Source organism: Salvia hispanica, chromosome 6 (assembly GCF_029641045.1).
Source record: "Salvia hispanica isolate PSC_SH4W2 chromosome 6, Shi_PSC_v1, whole genome shotgun sequence".
NCBI lineage: Eukaryota > Viridiplantae > Streptophyta > Magnoliopsida > Lamiales > Lamiaceae > Salvia > Salvia hispanica.
In genome coordinates this window covers 28,243,508-28,264,818 of record NC_142697.1, presented here as the reverse complement: position 1 = coordinate 28,264,818, position 21,311 = coordinate 28,243,508, and the positions used below count along the sequence as shown (strand labels likewise).

At 36.3% G+C, this 21,311-nt stretch overlaps 3 protein-coding genes across 5 annotated transcripts; all 3 read left to right on the top strand.

Annotated features, from left to right (window-relative positions):
• The first annotated feature begins 4,319 nt into the window (after positions 1-4,319).
• Positions 4,320-8,813, top strand: LOC125205719 (NADP-dependent malic enzyme, chloroplastic-like). The gene is made up of 19 exons (XM_048104793.2): positions 4,320-4,469; positions 4,723-4,991; positions 5,320-5,440; positions 5,545-5,619; positions 5,725-5,876; positions 5,966-6,071; positions 6,193-6,258; positions 6,352-6,519; positions 6,596-6,679; positions 6,799-6,897; positions 7,055-7,102; positions 7,169-7,222; positions 7,305-7,403; positions 7,483-7,572; positions 7,666-7,743; positions 7,848-7,922; positions 8,000-8,090; positions 8,290-8,418; positions 8,513-8,813. The coding sequence occupies exons 1-19, from the start codon at positions 4,440-4,442 to the stop codon at positions 8,599-8,601; spliced, it is 1,923 nt and encodes a 640-aa protein (XP_047960750.1). The 5' UTR covers positions 4,320-4,439; the 3' UTR covers positions 8,602-8,813.
• Positions 8,814-11,167: 2,354 nt separating this feature from the next.
• Positions 11,168-14,009, top strand: LOC125204701 (uncharacterized). Of its 2 annotated transcripts, XM_048103413.1 has the most exons (3): positions 11,168-11,262; positions 12,178-12,674; positions 12,970-14,009. In XM_048103413.1, exons 2-3 carry the CDS (start codon positions 12,184-12,186, stop codon positions 13,865-13,867), a joined length of 1,389 nt encoding a protein of 462 aa, XP_047959370.1. In that variant the 5' UTR covers positions 11,168-11,262; positions 12,178-12,183; the 3' UTR covers positions 13,868-14,009. The 2 variants fall into 2 exon arrangements, with proteins under 2 accessions (XP_047959370.1, XP_047959368.1); XM_048103411.2 differs by lacking the exon at positions 11,168-11,262 and having other exon boundaries at positions 11,269-12,674.
• Positions 14,010-15,903: 1,894 nt separating this feature from the next.
• On the top strand, positions 15,904-18,962 carry LOC125204364 (uncharacterized). 2 transcript variants are annotated; one of them, XM_048103014.2, is made up of 3 exons: positions 15,904-16,019; positions 16,878-17,365; positions 17,957-18,962. In XM_048103014.2, the coding sequence occupies exons 2-3, from the start codon at positions 16,884-16,886 to the stop codon at positions 18,855-18,857; spliced, it is 1,383 nt and encodes a 460-aa protein (XP_047958971.1). In that variant the 5' UTR covers positions 15,904-16,019; positions 16,878-16,883; the 3' UTR covers positions 18,858-18,962. The 2 variants fall into 2 exon arrangements, with proteins under 2 accessions (XP_047958971.1, XP_047958970.1); XM_048103013.2 differs by lacking the exon at positions 15,904-16,019 and having other exon boundaries at positions 16,028-17,365.
• Positions 18,963-21,311: the final 2,349 nt, after the last annotated feature.

Below are 21,311 nucleotides of genomic sequence, written 5' to 3'. Positions count from 1 at the left end.
GTATTTGAACATATTGTTTAATTGTATAGAACTAGTATATCAGTATATGTTTCTTGAGAATCTAAGACGAGTTCTTTGTAAGCAATTAATGCATATGCAAAATCTTCATAATTTATCAATATTTTAGTGGAAAATCATTATGGGGATTGAAATCAAACTACTTGTGTGGACGTAGCTAATCATAATTATCCATTTTTATTTAATAAACGCTTAAAAATAATTGTGATTAATGAGCACCATAAGTTGTAGGCAATAACTATGGTATAAATATACTATTTGGGGCTAATATATTAAGGGCATAAATATTAAACAAAATAGTTTGTTAGGCGGATATGCCAATGCAGTACTTCCTCCGTCCCGCTTTAGCAGTCCCATTGACTTTTCTGCACTCATTTTGTAAAAATGTTAATAAATAGTTAAAGTGGAGAAATAATAAAGTAAAAAAGAGAATAATGTAGATAAGACTTTTCTCTATATTATTTTCTTTTTTACTTTATTATTTCTCCACTTTAACTATTTATTATTATTTTTATAAAACGAGTGCAGAAAAGTCAATGAGACTGCTAAAGCGGGACGGATGGAGTATATATATAATATTCGAAATTATTTAGATTTTCAAATGAAAATGTTAATATTGTGTGGCTACTTTTTATCCTTATTAGTTTAAATCGCATCTGTTTATATAATTATTTGTGGTCACATAAATTAAAGTCCACATGATAAATGGATGAGACCCCACAAGTAATTAATGATAATTAAATAGTAGTTGAACCTGTACCATTAATTTTAGGTTATTGGGGGGGGGGGGGGGGGGGTGGGTGTCTGTGCTTATTAACTGTGAGACGTAATAATATTACTCCTGTCTAACTTGTACCATTAATTAAATAATTTTGACTTAGGAAGAAATTTGGTGAGAAATACATATTTGTTGCGAAAACCGCCCAAAATCATTGCAAGACTATTCATGTGGGGGTATGGGATCGAAAACCTCTATTTAATTTTATTTTTAGAGTTCTCATGGATTTGACGTTGTAATGGTGCAATTCAGAGTCAATTCTTAATTGTTGGAGTTCATCTTGGTTTCTTGTGAGCCATGCATCTATCTATACTAATATAAAAAGCGAGTTTTGGCCTTATTTTGAAATATTGAGATGAATTTAGATATTTATAATTTTTAAGAAATAGGATTAAAATGGAAGTTACAAATCTTTATGATTATAAGTTATTGAGAATAATAAATGTAAACATAATATAAAAATAGTGGCATGTTTAATTTTTTTAATATATTTATAACATGAGAATTATTCAACTCAACATAGTAGTATTAATTATTAATATGGCTCCATATACGGCTTTTCATACATGTCCTCTTATAATCATAAAAATTTATAACCTTCATTTTAATCTTATTTCTTAAAAAATATAAATATCAATTCATCCCACTAAAGAAAGTAACGTAAAGGTAATAAAAATGACATTTAAACAAATCAATTAATTTTTAATGTAAATTTAAGGCAGTCAATCATGTTATAATTCCATCAATTTATGATCGTTTCTTCATACTTTTTACCTATAAATACGTATCATTGGTTAGATAAAATTCATTCCTCTTTATCTTTTCTCATTGCATCACGAATTCTCTGCAAAAAGATATTGTTACTTCCAATATGATTATTACTCTTTATCGATAGTAGTACATTCCTCTTTATTATTATTATTATTATTATTATTATTATTATTATTATTATTATTATTATTATTATTATTATATTATTATTATTATTATATTATTATTATTATTATTTATTTACTAACATTGTCTCGGCTTTTATATTTTTGATGTCATTGGTGTTATCATTGACCCTTGCAAGGTTATTATATAATCTAATTTTCGGCTCATTGAGATTAAAATTGTGATTCGCAGTGAGTGTTGATCGTCATTTTGTTTTTATTTTCTACTCCAATTTAACGTTTAAGACATTTGAATATATCAAGCTGATTGATAATGTAGTTGAGGAGACACTATTTGGCATTTTTAAATATTACTCTCAACTATAATATTGTTATTTGTTTTTTTAACATTGTTGCTATTCTATTTTTTTAGATATTATTGGTGCAATTGTTGACCCTAGCAAGATTATTAAACGTGATAATTGCTGATTTACGGTGAGTGTTGACTCTTTTTTTTTTTCAACATTGTTTTGTTTTTGTTGATTCGTCTAGAGTAGTGGCAATATAGTTTGTGTATATTATTTTGCAGAATATCAGAATATTGGTGATGCTTCATGGATAAGTTCTTATTGTTCCTTGGGATGCATTTTTTTGGCATGAAGAACCGTTGGGGAAATCATCTAAAACCAAAAAACCAAAATTCTCGAATTGTTGTATGAGTGGAATATTAAGCTTCCTATGATGTATGCTCCTCATGTTTTCTTTCAAGATTTAATATTCTATAATGATTTTTAATGTTTTTGTTGTTTAAAAAATATTATATTTCATATAGTTGAGTTCACCTCGATGGAAGAGTGGATTGATAATAGGTTGAACACTGGTCAATCACTATATGTGTACAATTACATAGTCAATGAACTCTTTTATGTTGTGTCACTATTTAATTTTTATTTCATAAATATTATATATTTTATAAAGTTGTATTTATTTGGGATCTATAAACCATGTATAATTTTATATTTTCTCATTTCATTTATTTAATTGACTATTTAATTTAAAATTCAATAGGTCGTGCAACGCACGGGGTTGATACTAGTTGCCAGTAATAGTCGACAACTGGCTTTTTTACTGTGTCTGATCTTATAAATTCCGTTTTCAAAATCCCTCATTTATGAGTGAAGTACTAATTTGTGACCAAATATTTATAGTAATAGATCATGACAAACATAATACTCCCTCCGTCCCAGTTTAAGAGTCACTTTTTGTCATAAAAGTCCGTCCCAATTTAAGAGTCACATTTAGAATTTTTCATATTTGGTCATATAATTTTACCCCATTGTTCATCAAAATGTCATTATCTATATTAAAATAAACCAAAATAAAAATAAAAAACCAAAAAGTCAAAAAATGGATTCTCCTTCAACCAACTCACTTCATTTATTACACACTTTGTCATCTCACTTCATTTATTACACACTCCACCATCTCACTTAATTTATTATACACTTCCACTCTTTCTTAAAACCCGAACCATAACAATAAGTGACTCCAAATGTGAGACGGAGGAGTAACCATGTAGATTAATATCCTATATGTCCACTAAATTTTGGTTATTTAGATTTGGATATGGACTAATTTTGGAAGACGAAAAGATGTGATAAGAAATGAAAGATACAATTAATTAATATTATTTCAAAAGGCTGTGAATATGAATATTTCATTATCTTGATAGCAGAGCTGTAGTAATTCTATATAAAAACTTCATTTAAGTTTTGCTGAAGAACGAATTTAAAGGAGAAATCTTAATCTGACAAGATTAATCGGACAAAGTCCAAATTATTCATTATTTTGTTAATTAGAACAAGTCAAGAGTAAGTTGGTTTTATTACGATATGTTCCTACATAATTGGATTGTCTAAAGAGCATTTGATATTGGTCAATTTTACTTATTTTATATCGGAGAAATTGCAAAATTTGATAGGGCCATAAAACCATCTCCAACCATTTATGCCAAACTCAAACCCATTTTTCAGTATATGTCACACCAAAAAGTAGTTTTACTTCAACCATTTACACCATTTTTGAGTATTTCTTTAACAAAATTTTGGAGTAAACACCATATTTAGTGTTATTCCATTGAAAAACCCAAAAATGAGTTTGAGTTTGGTGTATGGTTGGAAAAATTATCTACACCAAAAATGAGTTTTGGTGTACGGTTGGAGATGGTCTAAAGACATGACTTTTAGGTATTTGAAGCAGAAATAAATAAAAATATTCGATTTTACCCATAACCAAAATTAATTAATAAAAGAAGTAGATTTTACATTTTACTAAATTATCATATTCACTAATTTGTCAACCTATTTTTCTCTATAAAATTATACAATTTCTTAAAATTCGCAATATGTCAAAATGGTCTTGAATCATGGACGAATGAAGTATCAAAATTTAATATAACTATTATTAATTCTATAAATTATTATAGGTTTGATTTATTATTCATTTGTTTATTTAAAAAAATAGAAAAATAAGCAAATAATATAACATGAATAAGATGAAAGCGATATGTGTTTAAATATTTTATTTTTAAATTTTAATCATTACTTTTTGTATATGAGAGAGAGGGCTATAAATGAAGAGCTGCCTTCCTTCACCAAACTCTTTTTCCTCTTTCCATTCCTTCGCCTCTTTCTCTCTACTCTTTACTTAGCTGTACGCTGCTACAGCCTTCATTTCCAACACATTGCTTCACCAAAATCCCAAACACCATGTTTTCCCTAAACGGAAGCACCTCTCCGGTAAATCATCCACTGAATTCACTCATTTTCCATTTCTACCTTTTGTTTTTTTCTCAATTTCGAGTTTCTCTAGCTCTTCACGTCTCATGATCGTTGCGGTGTTCGTTTTCGCGATTGTATTTGATTTCTGTACAAATTAACATCGAGAGAAGTTTCTGTAAATTTGATTTCTCGCGCCAGCGCCAACGCCTATTTAATTTAATCTACGCGAAATCTAACGATTTGAGAATTTGTTTTGTTTGATCTCGTGCAGAGTATTGCTGTTTACGGCGATTCGAGGAGTTTGATTTGGAGAAGGATCGGAGCTCCGTTGGCGGTGGCGGCTGCGGCGAGCTCGAATCGAAAACCGGGAGATGGTAATGTCGTGTTGATGGAGAGCAATTTGAATGGGATGAGAGGGAATTCTCCCGCGGCTAAGTCGCCGGTGACTGAAAAGGACTTGAAATCCGCCGGTGGTGATGGCGTGGAGGATTTCTACGGTGAGGACCAGCACGTCACGCCGTGGGCTGTCACCGTTGCCAGGTGATGAATCTGTTTATATGTTCTTCATTTCTGTTTTCTCTGTTGCTGTGTGTGTCTGCGTGTTTTGTTTTTAGCGTTTTCAAGAATTTTGGCGTGATTACTGTGATGTTATTGCTAAAATTTGATTTTGATTTTTTAATAATTGTTAGGGTTGAGTAATTCCTAATATAAATGACGTAATTGTATCCGGAAATTCGAAAATATTTAAGTAATAAATCTGTGGCTTGACAGTGCTTTTGATCTTCATACGAAAATGGAAGGGGGAAATGGAATTATATTCCTATTATTCTTCACTGTTGTGATGCCTTCCTCTGTTTTATTGTTACAGTGGATATCCGCTGTTGCGTGATCCCCGCTACAATAAAGGCCTTTCCTTCAATGAGAAAGAGAGAGACGGGCACTTTTTACGCGGTCTACTGCCTCCGGTGGTCATAAGCCAAGATCTCCAGGTTAACATTATAGACTCTCCCCTGTTGTCTGACTAAAGCCTCTTACTACTCTTTTGTTTCCTTATACAACTTCTTCTAACTGTTTGTGCTGTTACGTCGAGAAGGTTAAAAAAATAATGAACAACATTCGCCAATATGACGTACCGTTGCAAAGGTACATGGCCATGATGGATCTTCAGGTGATTAAATATGTGTTTCATGTGATTTAGTCGTTGGTTTCACTGTTGCATCAATATGGCCATTCTCTGACATGCTCGTTCTTCTTTTTCGTTTTCATCGTGTAGGAGAGAAACGAACGACTGTTTTACAAGCTCCTGATTGACTATGTCGAGGAGCTGCTGCCAGTCGTCTATACTCCAACAGTAGGTGAAGCATGCCAAAAATATGGAAGCATTTTCAGGCAGCCTCAGGGTCTTTTCATCAGCCTGAAAGAGAAGTGTGTTACATCCTACTAGCAAAATGGATCAATGTTGCTGGAGTTTCTCTTTCAACAACTTAAAACTGATTATGGATAGTATTTTGCAGGGGAAGGATACTCGAAGTATTGAAAAACTGGCCTGAGGAGAAGATTCAAGTCATTGTCGTGACAGATGGTGAGCGAATTTTGGGATTAGGAGACCTCGGGTGCCAGGTAAACGGATGGTTTCGTATTCCTTACTTCTCATCCTCTATTTAGATTCTCAAATGGTTTCCGTCACAAAAATGAAGCATTTAAAAATCGTCCTTCTTTATGATTCGTGTGATCTCCCCAGGGAATGGGGATACCGGTAGGAAAGCTCTCCTTGTATACAGCTCTCGGTGGTATCTGTCCTTCTGAGGTAAGTAATCTCATGTACTGTGGTGTATTTACTCTTATGCTATTTAAATAGACAGTAAAATTGATTATTGTGTTTTCCTTCCATTTTTCATAGTGCTTGCCCGTGACGATTGATGTGGGCACAAATAATGAGCAGTTGCTGAACGATGAGTTTTATATCGGACTTAGAAGGAAAAGAGCTACAGGCCAGGAGTATGCTGAGCTTATGGATGAGTTCATGTGTGCAGTGAAGCAGATTTACGGAGAGAAAGTCATCATTCAGGTTTGTTTAATTTTGAATATTTTTATCTTCTGAAGTTTGATTCCTTTGACGTTTCTCCCCACAATGAAATGTGCAGTTTGAAGACTTTGCAAATCACAATGCTTTTGATCTCCTTGCTAAGTATGGATCCACACATCTTGTGTTCAATGATGATATTCAGGTAATGAGTCATTTCCTTCCTTCACATTTCATGTGAATATTTTCTTCTTCATATTTTTTACTTGCTTCCCTCCTCATTTTCTTGAGTGTTCGTACATTTGTGTGTTTTGTTCGAATCAGGGTACAGCATCAGTGGTCCTTGCAGGGCTGATGGCAGCACTTAAGTTAGTCGGAGGAACCTTGGCTGATCACTCATTCTTATTCCTTGGAGCTGGAGAGGTAAATTTTTTTTCTGATCTCAGCACTCTTTGTTCTCTTGTTTTGCTTCAAACACGAATAAATGAGTATGTATAATGTGTCTGTTTCTATTATTTGATGCAACGACACCTTTGTTCTTGGTTTGATTGGAGGCATTGCTTTTCTCCTCATGATGCAGGCTGGTACTGGTATAGCAGATCTCATAGCTCTTCAGATATCAAAACAGGTCAATGAGAGGATATCATTTTTCTCTTGATTGTCGATTTGCTTAATCTCTCTCTCTCTCGCACAGACTGGTGTCCCATTGGAAGAGGCTCGTAGAAAGATTTGGCTCGTGGACTCGAAAGTATAGAACATCTAACTTCTCTTAGCACTTTCTTTGAGTCTTTGATTTCACTGGTCTCATAGCTCGTGGTTTTGTGTCACAGGGGCTGATTGTCCGGTCTCGTATCGGTTCACTTCAACATTTTAAGAGGCCCTGGGCTCATGAACACAAACCTGTCAATAACTTTTTAGATGCTGTGAAGGTACGAAACCCTATGTTGTTGTGAAAAGAAGCGCTCTCTTAGTGCAATATGCGGCTTCTTACCTGCCTGACCATGACAGGCTATTAAACCAACAGTGCTAATAGGATCGTCGGGAGCAGGAAGAACTTTTACGAAGGAAGTGGTTCAGGCCATGGCATCATATAATAAGGTATTTGCAGCCGTTGATATGAATTTAGGATGTCTATCAATGTGGAAACGTGCGGTCACCTTACCCTGATAGCGTGTATCATTGTTGTTTCAGAAACCTGTTATTCTTGCGCTTTCTAACCCGACGTCGCAGTCTGAATGTACTGCTGAGGAAGCTTACACGTGGAGTGAGGTGATTTCCTGCCTGCTTCAAATCTGAATATATGCTTTGCTGTGGTGTTTCAAGTGATTTTTCTTCCTCTCATTGTGTTAATCTTGATTTCTCTGTCGGTTCAGGGCCGAGCCATTTTTGCTAGTGGCAGCCCCTTTGCTCCGGTTGAATACAACAACAAACTCTATGCTTCTGGCCAGGTAGATCTATCTGAACACCCCTCTGTCAAGAACACTCTTTTTTTAGCACCAACTTCATCACTGTTTTATTGGTTCAGTCAAACAATGCCTACATCTTTCCCGGATTTGGTCTCGGTTTGCTAATTTCTGGAGCAATTCGCGTACATGATGACTTGCTTCTGGCTGCATGTAAGTTCCTCACAACTACTTATAGTTGCAAGAATTCCTGCAGAATGACAAACTTCATAGTATCAAACTTCTTCTCTTTCTCATATTTACACGGTTCATACGAGCATCTAGCCCTTTATCGTCCCTATACCATGAAAACCAACTAATTATCATAGAGTCATTTGTAGATTTAATTAACAATATATGGTTCTGGAAACAGCGGAAGCATTAGCAGCACAGGTTAGCCAAGAGAACCTAGAAAAGGGACTCTTATATCCACCATTTGCGAACATTAGAAAGATTTCAGCTCAAATAGCAGCCAAAGTAGCAGCTAAAGCATATGAGCTCGGTAACATCCCTATCCTGGAAGTAAAATGTCTTAATTGAACGAAAATTCTAAGATACGTTTAGCGTCTGATATTTTGTTTTTTATCGCGTTGCAGGGCTGGCCACTCGACTACCTCAACCAAAAAACCTGGTAGAATGTGCAGAAAGCTCTATGTACAGCCCCCGATATCACAACTATCGGTGAACTGATGGAAGAAAGCCCTAAACTGGATGCCATATTCACATCCAACACTATTTTTTATTCATATTATTTCGTGGCCGATTTTTTCTTCTAACAAAGCTCTATTGCTGCCCACTGAATTCAGCAGTGAGTTTCATGAAGACACTAGAACTAGGTGCTTGAACAACTTAACATGTCGAATGCTGAAACTAATATATTATTACAGTTAAGATTAAGATGTGTTTCCTGGATCTAATCTGGGATGCATACCTACTAGTTCCTTCATAGTTTCTTTCGAATTGACTTGCACTTGCACTGGGATATTTGAAGGCTTAGCAAGAATTGCTTGTGCTCTTCTTCCGTCCTGCGTATACAAAAGAAATCACTCCTGCATCCGCGAGCCAAGCATAAAGATCTTTGACTACCGAAGATCAACATTCATTTGAATGATTTCCTTTGTCATATGAATGATTGCAACAAATGCACATGTAATTTCCTCACTCCAATAAATGAGGGATCTGCAGGTAACGGGGGAAAATGATAACGAATGACTCGACAAGTGCCAATTAAAACACATCTTTGCAACTGCAAAAATCCCAAGCTCCTTCATCCAAACATACACTCCTAAAACGAAAATACAATCGAAACAGGATTTAACATTTGGCATCAGAAACTAAATCTCAAACAAAACTAGCTCTTGCACTCAATCTTTAAACATATGCAAAACACACTAACCAAAATCTACCCTATCAAATGAACCAACCTCACATGCCAACAACACAAGTAATCAACATGGGAAATCAAGCAATCCCAAATCAAATAAACTATCTAATATTGGGAAAGATGAAACCTTTGTTCCTCAATCGGAATAGTAGCCCTCCATGGAATCGGGAGATTGAGATACTACTTTGTTAAATTGTTGATATATATACATGGATTTATGATGTGCTGCGTTTGCATGTGAAGGAATTTGAGTTTGTTGTTGATTTGTCGTTTTCTTCATACTGTTACTAGTCCTATTATATTCTTCTAATCATGTTACAAATTTTCATTATATCAATAATATTTTTATTTATTCTATGGCAATTTAAAGGACACGTTTGACTGGCTTTATAAAATAAATGGGTAGATATATTTAAATAATTATTTTATTTCAAAAAGTCATTTTCTGATTTTTCAGAATATCCGTATATGCAACAGCGATTTAAAATTCTTAGCACCAAACATTTTAATAGTAGTTTTAACTAAAATATAAATATAATGAAACTTGAAACGAAAATTATAAAATTTGTTTTGCTTAATAAATCTACAACGAGCAAAACTTATTTAATTAAGTTCCCACTAACATTTTAGTTATTTGCACACAAAACCTAACTAAAGCAAAAGAAGATACGATTAACGATCGTCTCCTTCATCCTTCCAAAATCAGTTTTCTGCAACCTCTCCCCTCTCATCTTATTTTGTGTAAGGTTTTAGGTGGAGTTGAAGCTGCCATGGGGTCGAAAATGCGGTAGGGTCGTCCTATGTCCACAGCTAGGTAAAAAGTTAGTGAAATGTGAGATATTTTAGAATATGGGATTAAATTGGATGGCTTTTTAAGGGTATTTTAGGAGATTATTTTTTTTCTCTTGTAATCTCTTCTTTTTCTTACTCCCTTCATTAATTAAAGCCATTTGGCTCGGCTCAGATTTTAAGAAATATACTAAAAATTAGTTTGAAAAAGTTAGTAAAATGTGAGACATACTTTTATATACTCTATCTGTCCCAATAAATACTACCTCCGTCCACCAAAATTTGTCCCATTTTGACCTGACACTAGTTTTAAGAAATGTAATGGAAAGTGAGTTGAAAAAGTTAGTGGATTGTGTGTCCTACTTTTATATATTAGTTTTAAATGTGAGTAGGAATGAGTTAGTGGAATATATGGTCCACTACCAAAAATGGTAAAAGTGAAATGGGACAAATTTTGGAGGACCGACGGGAAATGGAAAAATGGAACAAATTTTGGTGAATGGAGGTAGTATGAAATATTTGTTTTTTGGCACATGATTTTGTGTAGCAGTTATTATGACATATGAACCCGAATTAACCATTATATAATCTTTCTGCAAACCTTTTGAACTCACTTTACCTTGCATTTGTGCGTAGAAAAAAGTGGACACATATTAAGGGTTAGCTGCGGTTTCGCCACTCAGGCATTTCATCAAACAATACTCGTCCAAGCATTTCTTCAAACACTTCCTGGCTAGAATCTCGGCTTAACAAATCGTTGGATTTAGAGTAATGGACTCTAGCCTAATCAAAAAATTTAGATTCGAATTTATAGCAGTTTTTATGTTTAATTCTTCAATCATCATAAAAATGTTGAAAATATTTTTGAAGGCGGATATGGTCCTAGTAATATCTCAAGATTTGTCGTTTACTAATTACTAGCTTTGTATGAATATATTTATATTATCTTGGATACAGCTCTCCACCATTCAAATTTATACAAACTCCCATCTTTTTATCTAGCTTTGTGTTATCTTATCTTTATCTTATCTTATCTAGCTTCGTATGGTTTGCATTGATCTCATCAATAAAAGCATACTAGTACTTCATCATCTATAAACAGAGTGGATCCATTTCCACAAAGAATCACACAAACAAAATTTAAACCCTTTGCATTTCCACTTTCCAATTTCGGTAATCTTCTCTCCTTTTCCTTCTTTTTATCATTGGATACATTGTCTTTTTTCTTATTTCATCAAAGTTTTTGTTGGGTAGTATTTTTTATTTCTTTTTATCGTTGGATACTATCGCGTTTTTAATTTGTCACCACCCTCCCTCGAACTCTTTAAGGTGAACGTGGTTGGACTTTCTAAGCCCAAATAAGTATACCTCCGTCCCTGAAAGTTTGACACAGTTTACCATTTCGATACGTCCTTGAAAGTTTGACACACTTCACTTTTTACCATATTTTGTAGTGGACCTCATATTTCACTAACTCATTCCTACTCGCATTTTATTATAAAACTAATACCTTAAAAGTAGGACCCACATCCTACCAACCTTTTCAACTCACTTACCATTACATTTCTTAAAACCCGTGCCGGGTCAAAGTGTGCCAATATTTGGGGGACGGAGATAGTATATTATTGGGCCATAACTTTTTTTTTTGGTTTAGGTCCATATATATATACTCCTAGGACAATTATCCTTTTATTTCCAAATATAGTACTCCCTCCGTCCCCCATTACTTGACACAGTTTGCCATTTTGGTCCGTCCCCCATTACTTGATACACTTCACTTTTTTCATTTTTGATAGTGGACCCCATATTCCACTAACTCATTCCTACTCACATTTATTATAAAACTAATACTTTAAAAGTAGGACCCACATCCCACCAACTTTTTCAACACACTTTCCATTACATTTCTTAAAACCCGTGCCGGGTCAAATCATGTCAAGTAATGGGGGACGGAGGGAGTAAGAAATAGTAAAAAAGGTAAATGTAACATATATTGGTAGATGGACGAAAATGGAAAATTGAGGCGATTATTGGTAGACGGATGAAGTAGTAGCTATTTTGATTATATGTATATATATTTACAAGCAGGTGATCATGGCCTTCAATCTTCCAAGGTTCATCGCCATTAGAACAATTGGTTATCCTGATAGAGGGCATCTTTACTACAACGAAAGGGCAAGAGTAGTAGAGCTTGGGGAGCAGAGTGTGTTCAGCACGCTCGTGAAGATTGAAGTCGAAAGAGCAACAAGCAACGCCAACTACGTTCACCTCCGATTCTGTCATTCCAACAGGTATTGGTCGCAGAGAGTGAACGGAAACGGCATCGTTGCTGAATTAAAGGAGCCCGTGGAAGACACAACGAATCGTTCATGCACGTTATTCGAGGCGGTTCAGGCGCCTGGTAAGCCAGCAGGTGAGTTTTACTTGAATCACGTTCAGACCGGTGGGCGCTTGTTCATAGATCCGCAGTACTGGGGCGTTTTCGTGGTGGTAAACGCCAGTTCGTACAATTTCTTAACTTTTGTGGATTGGAATACATTGGTGAAACTGCCTGGCCACGTGGCTTTCAAAGGCGATAACGACAGGTACTGTTACGTATTCTTGTCATCATCTAATGATATATAATTGTGCGTATTTTGTTGACCAAATAATTCAATTTATGATGTTAGTATAGTACTACCTCCGTCCCCCAAATATGGAAGAATGAATGAGTCAGTGGAATATGGGGTCCACTACCAAAAATGATAAAAAGTGAAGTGTGTCAAATTTTCAGGGACAGACCGAAATGGTAAATTGTGTCAAACTTTCTGGGACGGAGGTAGTAACTTTTTGTATAATAAATTAAAGGTGAGTATCCTAATTTAGATCATTATCTTTCAGATTCCTTAGAGGAGTTTCCTGGAATCGGTTCAACTACCTGCAGTTCTCATCCAACGATCCTAACGAGTTGGCATCGGGCCATCGCGTGTCGTTCATGCCGGACGGACATGTCCGGATAACGTCTGATCACTGGGGGGGCCAGTTCTGGAGGCGCAGTCCTAACTGGATATGGGCCGATGCCAATCAATCTTCTCTCTCCAACCGCGACACTCACTTCTGGCCGATCAAAGTAGACAACAACACCATTGCACTCCGCAATGCGGGCAATGACCAATACTGCTCACGTCTGACCGCCGAAAACAATACCGACATGTTAAATGCGGCCGTCCGCACCATCACCAATGAAGCCAGACTGGTGGTGCAAGAGCTCGTATCCACTAGAAAGATCTACAACGTCGTATATCGGATGGAGGACGCCAGGATATTCGGGGAGATGCCTTATCTGGCAGGCACAACCGTGGTTACTAACTCCAGCGACCAGGAGGCTGCCATGGCTGTTGAGATTACATATCAAGACGAGAAATCTTATACTTTTAGCCGTAGCATGTCTATAACTGCAGGGGTGAGCACCACCTTCAGTGCTGGTGTGCCCTTCATCGGGGAAGGATCGATCACAACCTCTTTCGAGATAAACACCACTCTCCAGTGGGACACCACCACGACTACTACCACATCAATTACGGCTAAGGGCGCTGTTCCCGTGCCTGCGAGGACTACGGCTGTGATTGAGTATGTCGGGACTAGGGGCACTTGCGATATTCCTTATTCTTACACGCAGCAAGACAGGGACTCCACCAATGGCGATGTTTCTTACACTGAGCACGTTGATGGTATTTACAAAGGCATCAGTTTTTACAACTTCAACTTTGCTATCAGATCCACTCAGCGCCTCGCCTGAGCATCCCGTCCCGTTTTTCTCAATCATCAATAACCGTCATCAAGTTTGTTTCTGTTATGTAAGCTAGCTTCATAGCTTAATCATTAAGATTGGGTCAAAGATTGTTGTTTGATTATCAATTTGAGTTGAGTGTTTAGCTTAACTACGCTTTCATCAAACAGTATTCATTGAAGCATTTTATCAAACGGTTTCTGGCTATAATCTCCACATCTCGGGTTAATTATTGATTTGAATACAATCGACTACAGTTTCTCATCTTCAAGCCTAACCTTTGAAGACCTAGCAAGAATTGCTTCCGTCCATGGAATTCCTGCATATACAAAAGAAATCACCCCTGCATCTGATAGGTCCTTGATCTATCGAGCCTGAGCACCACGATTTGAACAAACAATTTGAAGAACAAGATAAACCCTAGTTAAGGTGCTAGGGGGCGATTTCCGCCAGAACCGGGAATGAGAACAAGTAATTAACTTTATTTCTCAATGAATGAAAATATGATAGAATTCTATTATATAGAATTCTAAACCCTAACACAATCTTGCTAATCAAGAAAGATAATTAAAATAAAAGACTACAAAAAGATATGGAAAATAACTAAAGATAACTAACTAAAATAAAAGATACTCTTAACAAATAATTCATGAAAGATATATTGGAGATGATCTTCGGCAATATCTGCTGAATCGAGGACCCTATCAGCATCCCCGAGCATAAAGATCTTTGAGTTGTACGGTTTCCTAACTTTTGTGGTTTGGGGGAGGAGACATATTTATAGGTGAACTTTTGATTGTTGATGAGATTTGGCCTATAAGGATTTTGTGGATCAGAAATTATAAGAGTAATAATTTGGCGTTTAATTCCTGATTGGGTTACGTTGTATGTTCAAAGTGGGCTCACCAAGAAGAATTAACAGATAACAAATGGGCTTCCTCATGAACAAAGAATTAGGCTAGAAAAGAATCTTATAGGCCCAAAATATATTAAAATTTTGGATAGAGCGAACGACACCCTAAACGATAGGCAACAATCGGATTTCTAATAGCATCCTGTCTCGGATTCAGGCCTCAAGTCCCCTCCATATTATCATTTTCCTAATTTTTTGAGCCCGGTCACAACTCCCACAACTTTGCTGACTCCATCCAAGCCTCAACTATTAAATTACACTCTTCGCGACTACAAGCAATTTTCCTTGTAAATATAAAATGTTGAACAATTAGAACACGGAAAATCCATTGTTCAGTCGAAAGTTAAAAATTACAAATCCTAGAAATAAAAAATTACAAATCTTGAAATTAAAAATTACAAGTCCTAATAGATAGCTAGAAATTGTTGGGAAAATATTAAAGAAATATTATATAAATAATTCAATAAAAAATAATAAATGCATCGGGGTCCTGGTCCGGCCGGAACACCCCACAACCCTAGGTCGGGCCGTAAGACCATCTCCAACCATTTACACCAAACTCAAGCTCACCTTTTAGAATATGTCACACCAAATTCAAAATTAATTTATACCATTTTGAGTCTTTGTCTCACAAAATTTTTGCAATAATATTTGGCGTTGCAAAAATGGGATAGAGTTGTTTGGTGTATGGTTGAAGAAAATTTTTACGCCAAGACTTATTTTTGGAGCATGGTTGGAGATGGTCTAAGTGGGCACGTCCCGGGTCACAAGTGGCTGGGTTAAAAAATTTAGATTCGAATTTATTGCAGTTTTTATATTTAATTCAACAAAACGTTGAAAATATTTTTGAATGTATTCAGAATATGGTCCTGGATTTGAAAACGTTTTTTATGCGCTGGATTATTTTTTCAGAATATATATATGGTTCTCGTAAAATCTAAAATTTCCGTATAATATGCGCCCTTCATGGAGTTATCAAGATTTGTCATTTACTAGCTTTGTAGGAATACATTATCTTATCTTTTAATACCTTCAAATTTATACAAACTCACATGTATTTATCTAGCTTTCTACGGTTTGCATTTGATCTTATCTTTGGATACAACTTTCCACCAATCAAATTTTTATAAACTGATATTAATAAAAGCATACTAATTACTTCATCATCTATAAATAGAGTGGATGCATTTCCACAAAGAATCACACAAACAAGATTGAAGCCTTTTGCATTTCCACTTTTCAATTTCAGTAATCTTCTCTCCTAATCCTTTTTTTTTATCGTTGGGTACATAGTCTCTTTTCTTTTTTCATCAAAGTTTGTTGGGCTTTACAGACGATTTTTTTTCCGTAAATAAACTCCTAATAAAATCGTTATGGAAGAATAGCCCTTGGAATTGTTGTTATATTTTTTCTTTAGTTAAGTTATTAGTTTTTTGAGTCATGTTGCTTTCAAATTGGTGTGAAGTTTGTAAATTTGTTAGCTAATAGTCTATCCCCTCATAATCTTAATTTTTTTTATATGTTTACTGACTTAATTTAAGACGCTGGTTAAAAATTTACTCTTCTTTATACTAATCGCTTGTTTTTCATTTGTCACCACCCTCCTTCAAATTCTTTAAGGTGAACGAGGTTGGACTTTCTAAGCCCAAATCCTTTTATTTCAGCTTAGATATATTATTGGGCTAGTTAAAGTTTCAACTCATAGTTAGTAACTTACTCTAATACCATGATAGAAATCCATAGAGTTTTATCTTAAAATTAATTGGTGTAGAAGGAGTTGTGTATCAAACTTGTTTGTTGTTCATTTCCCAAAGAGTTATATACCGAATTTCCCGTTTAAAAGTGACAAAAAACGTCCATCATAAATATTAGTACTCCATTTGTCCACGAATAATAGGCTCAATTTGAGTGGGCATAAGTTTTAAGAAATGTAATGAAAAATGAATAGAAAAAATAGTGGAACATGGTGTCCATTGCCAAAATTAGTAGAAAAAAGTAAATGGGACCTATATTGGTGGCTGGACGAAAATGGAAAATTGAGACGATTATCGGTTGATGGAGGAAGTAGTAGCTATTTTGATTAAATGTATATATTTTTACAAGCAGGTGATCATGGCCTTCCATCTTCCAGACTTCATCACCATTAGAACAACTAGATTTCCTGATAGAGGGCTTTTATACTACAACGAAGGAGGACGTACAGTAACTCTCGGGGAACAGAGTGCGTTCAGCACGCTCGTGAAGATTGAAGTCGAAAGAGCAACAAGCAACGCTAACCAAGTTCACCTCCGATTCAGTAATTCCAACAGGTATTGGTCGAAGAGCGCAAACAGCAACGTCATCGTTGCTGAGTTGAAGCAACCCGTGGAAGACACAACGGATCCTTCATGCACGTTGTTTCAGGCGGTTCGGCCTGGTCAGGAGGCGGATGTGTTTAACTTGACTCACGTTCAGACCGGTCAGCGTCTATACTTAAATTCGGCGAACTGGGGCCTTGTTGTGCAGAGCTGGGGCCAGGATAACCTACGTTTTGTGGATTGGAGTACGTTGGTGAAACTGCCTGCCCACGTGGCTTTCAAAGGCGATAACGACAGGTACTGTTACTTATTCTTGTCATCATCTAATGATACACAGCGGAAATGATCTCTATAGAATTTGTGAGTATTTGTTGACAAAAGAATTCAATCTTTTACATTTCCAACTTTTTTTTTTCACGTTATGTACTCCTTTCGTCTGCCATTTATAGTCCCAGTTTGACTCAGCATGGGTTTTAAGAAATTGTTTTGTGAGAAGAATGGGAAAATGAGTTAGTGGAATGTGGGCTCTACTTTTACATATCGATTTTATAATAGAACGTGAGTGTAATGATTTAGTTGAATAAATGGTCCATTTACCTAAAATGGAAAAAAGCAGACGCATTCAGAAATGGCAAAATGGGACTTTAAATCGCGGAATGTGGGAGTCTTACTTTTATCTGCATTAAATAATTAATAGTCGAATATTTCAATATACTCCCTTTTGTCCTCTATTTAAAGATCTGGTTTGTCATATTTGGATGTCCACGACTTAAATATCCACTTACTTTTTTCCACTTTTTTAGACAATTTCTTAAAAGCTGTACCGAGTCAAAATGACTCTTTAAACGGTGGACAGAGTTGGTACTAATTTAGAGCATATATGTTCAGCTTCCTTAGAGGAGTGTCCCAGGATGGGTACAACTACCTGCAGTTCTCATCCGTCGATCCAAACGAGTTGGCATCCGGCCACCGGGTGTCGTTCATACCGGACGGACACGTCCGGATAACGTCCGATCACTGGGGGGGCCAGTTCTGGAGGCGCAGTCCGAACTGGATATGGGCCGATGCCAATCAGTCTTCCATCGACAACCCCGACACACACTTCTGGCTGATCAGAATCGACGGCGACACCATTGCATTCCGCAACGCGGGCAACGGCAATTTCTGCTCCCGCCGGACCACCGAAGGGAAGACCAGCATGCTAAATGCAGCCTTCAGCACCATCGTCAACGAAGCAAGACTGGTGGTGCAAGAGCTCGTGTCCCGGAGACACATCACCAACGTGAGATATCGGATGGAGGACGCCAGGATATTCGGGGAGATGCCTTATCTGGGAGGCACATCCATGCTCACTAACACAACCGACGAGGAGTCCGATATGGCTGTTGAGGTTACGTATCAAGACGAGAAATCTTATACGTTTAGCCGAAGCATGTCTATAACTGCAGGGGTGAGCACCACCTTCCAGACTGGCGTGCCCTTCATCGTGGAAGGAAAGATCACAGCCTCTTTCGAGATAAACACGACTCTCCAGTGGGACACCGCCACAACTACTACCACATCACTTACTGCTTCGGGCTCTGTTCCCGTACCTGCAAGGTCTATTGCTACTATCGAATATGTCGGGACTAGGGGCACTTGCGATATTCCTTATTCTTACACGCAGCAAGACTGGAGCTCCACCAGTGGCCTTCCTGCTTACACTGAGCAGGTTGATGGTACTTACAGAGGCGTCAGTTGTTACAACTTCAACTTTGTTGTCAGATCCACTCGGAGCCTCATTGCCTGAGCCGTTTTTCCCAATCATCAAAAACCGTCATCAAGTTAATTTCTGTTATGTATCAGCACTATTTAATCAATAATATTGGGTCAAAGTTTGTTGTTTGATTATCAATTTGATTCCATAGAGATGTTGAGTCTTTCATCAAACACTATTCATTAAAGCATTTTATCAAACGGTTTCTGGCTAATCTCTGCATCTCGCGTTAACCAATCGTGGGATTTAAAGTTATGCAGGAGTTTAGTCGAATCAATTTTATTTAACTTTGAATACAGCTTTCCACCGATCAATTTTAGACATCTATTTGCATTTCACAACTGCAATAACCTCTGCCTTTGGTGTTGCTCTGCGGCCTGCGTTTGAACCCACGTGCCACGGTTGCGACGATGGATTCTCATCCTTACTGCTTCGTGTATCAATGAAATTCTGTGCCCTTTACATTTAGTGTCAGAAACTGTTTGATTAAATGCTTGAAATGAATAGTGTTTGGTGAAATGTTTAAAGGATATCTACTTAGAAAAAGAAATCTAGCTGGAAGTAAAATAAAATCTAAGTGGAAATTAATAAAGGGATATTGGTCAAATTTTGATATTTCCCACGAAATTTAAACTTGGTCTAAAATATCATCAACTTTACATTTTGTTTGTTATTAATAAAATGTATATAAAGGTGGCGAATTATGAAGATACACAATAGGTTCTTGATTTAAATCGAAAGAAGCAACTATTTTTTCAAATAAAATGAAGACACACTATAGATTCTCTGTATGACTAAGAGAATGATAAATAGATTCCTATAATCCACCATGTTTTCTCTAAACGGAAGCACCTCTCCGATAAATCATCTACTGTATTTACTCATTTTCCATTTATACCTTTTCTCCATTTCGAGTTTCTCTAGCTCTTCACGTTTCATGATCATTGTGGTGTTGGTTTTCGGGATCGTATTCCCTTCTACTCCAGATTGTAAAAGTTAACAGCTCTCTTAGCCTCGAGAGGAATTTCTGTAAATTTGATTTCCTTCACCAGTTGTTATAACTTCCGCTTTGTTATCAAAACCACTCAGCGCCTTGCCTGAGCATCACGTGCCGTTTCCCCCAATCATCAAGTTTATTTCTGTTATGTAAGCTAGATTCATAGCTAAACTTCTGAAAAGTAATCAGACTACTACGCTTTCATCAAACACTATTCATTGAAGCATTTTATCAAACGGTTTCCGGCTATAATCTCCGCATCTCGGGTTAACCAATCGCTGGATTTAAAGTTATGAAGGAGTTTAGTCGAATCAATTTTATTTAACTTTGAATACAGCTTTCCACCGATCAATTTTACACAAACAGAGACATCTATTTGCATTTCACAACTGCATCAATCTCAATCTCTCCTAGTTGAGTAGACGAGGGAGAGGTCGATGGAGAGATGGAGTTTATGTGTAGGGCCTGCTTTTATTTGTTTTGTTGGGCCAAAGGATATAATTTTGTTGGTGGGCCTTGAGACTAATTTAATTGGGCTAAGCTTAATGGTCATGCTAGTATGTGAAGATTTAGTACTTGGGCCAAGAGAATTAGTGGACTTCAATATTTATGTTGTTAATTAATTAGCTCTGGCCCAGATCGAATTAATTACTCCACAAATATAAGTAATGGACGGAATAAATTGAAGATGTAGGCGAAATAATTAGTTCCGACCCGATTAATCCGATTAGAAATTTATATAATCTCCTAATTTTTTTAGTGATTAATGTACCGAGTTAATCAAATATCCTGATTTAATTAATGATCCGAGACTTCAAAAATTTCTAGAGAATAGGAGAAAGAATAAAATGATCATGTATTTAGGTTGGATTCATGTTTACGTTTATTTTGACTTATTAAAGTATTAGTATTTTATTTGTAACGGGGACGTCGTCGCACGTCAATGAAACTCCAATTAAGGATTTTCCGATCAAGACTTAAGGTTTCGAGGTGGGTATTTCTTTCTAAAATGTGAACTTGCCTTTTTTAGCGTGATTATGTCAAAATTATGTTATTTTTGTTTTCATCATGCCGTATTTTGTTTTATGGATACCTATCTGCTTGGCTATCCCAATTATGCTTAATCGAATATGGTCCCAGTAGGGCTGCAAACCCTACTCGGACTAGAGTATACATATGGGGATCATGAGTTGACTTTCGAGTTGACAAGTCCATGGACCGTCGTAGGATGTGGCCACATTCTCGGTTTACGAACAAAATAATTTAGTGACCCGGGCCTTTTTAAGTTAAACCATGTGATCACTCAACTGTGACTACTGACAAAACTCTTTCAAGAAAATTATATTTTCGGCAATGTGCCCACTGTGTATATCAAGTACTCAACCCTGCATGTCTTTTCTAAACGTGCAGGTTGAGCGTGGACGAGAGGTGGCGGTGTTTAGCTGAGGCAACAAATTAGTTAGCTAAAGAATGTCCAATAAATTTTGTAT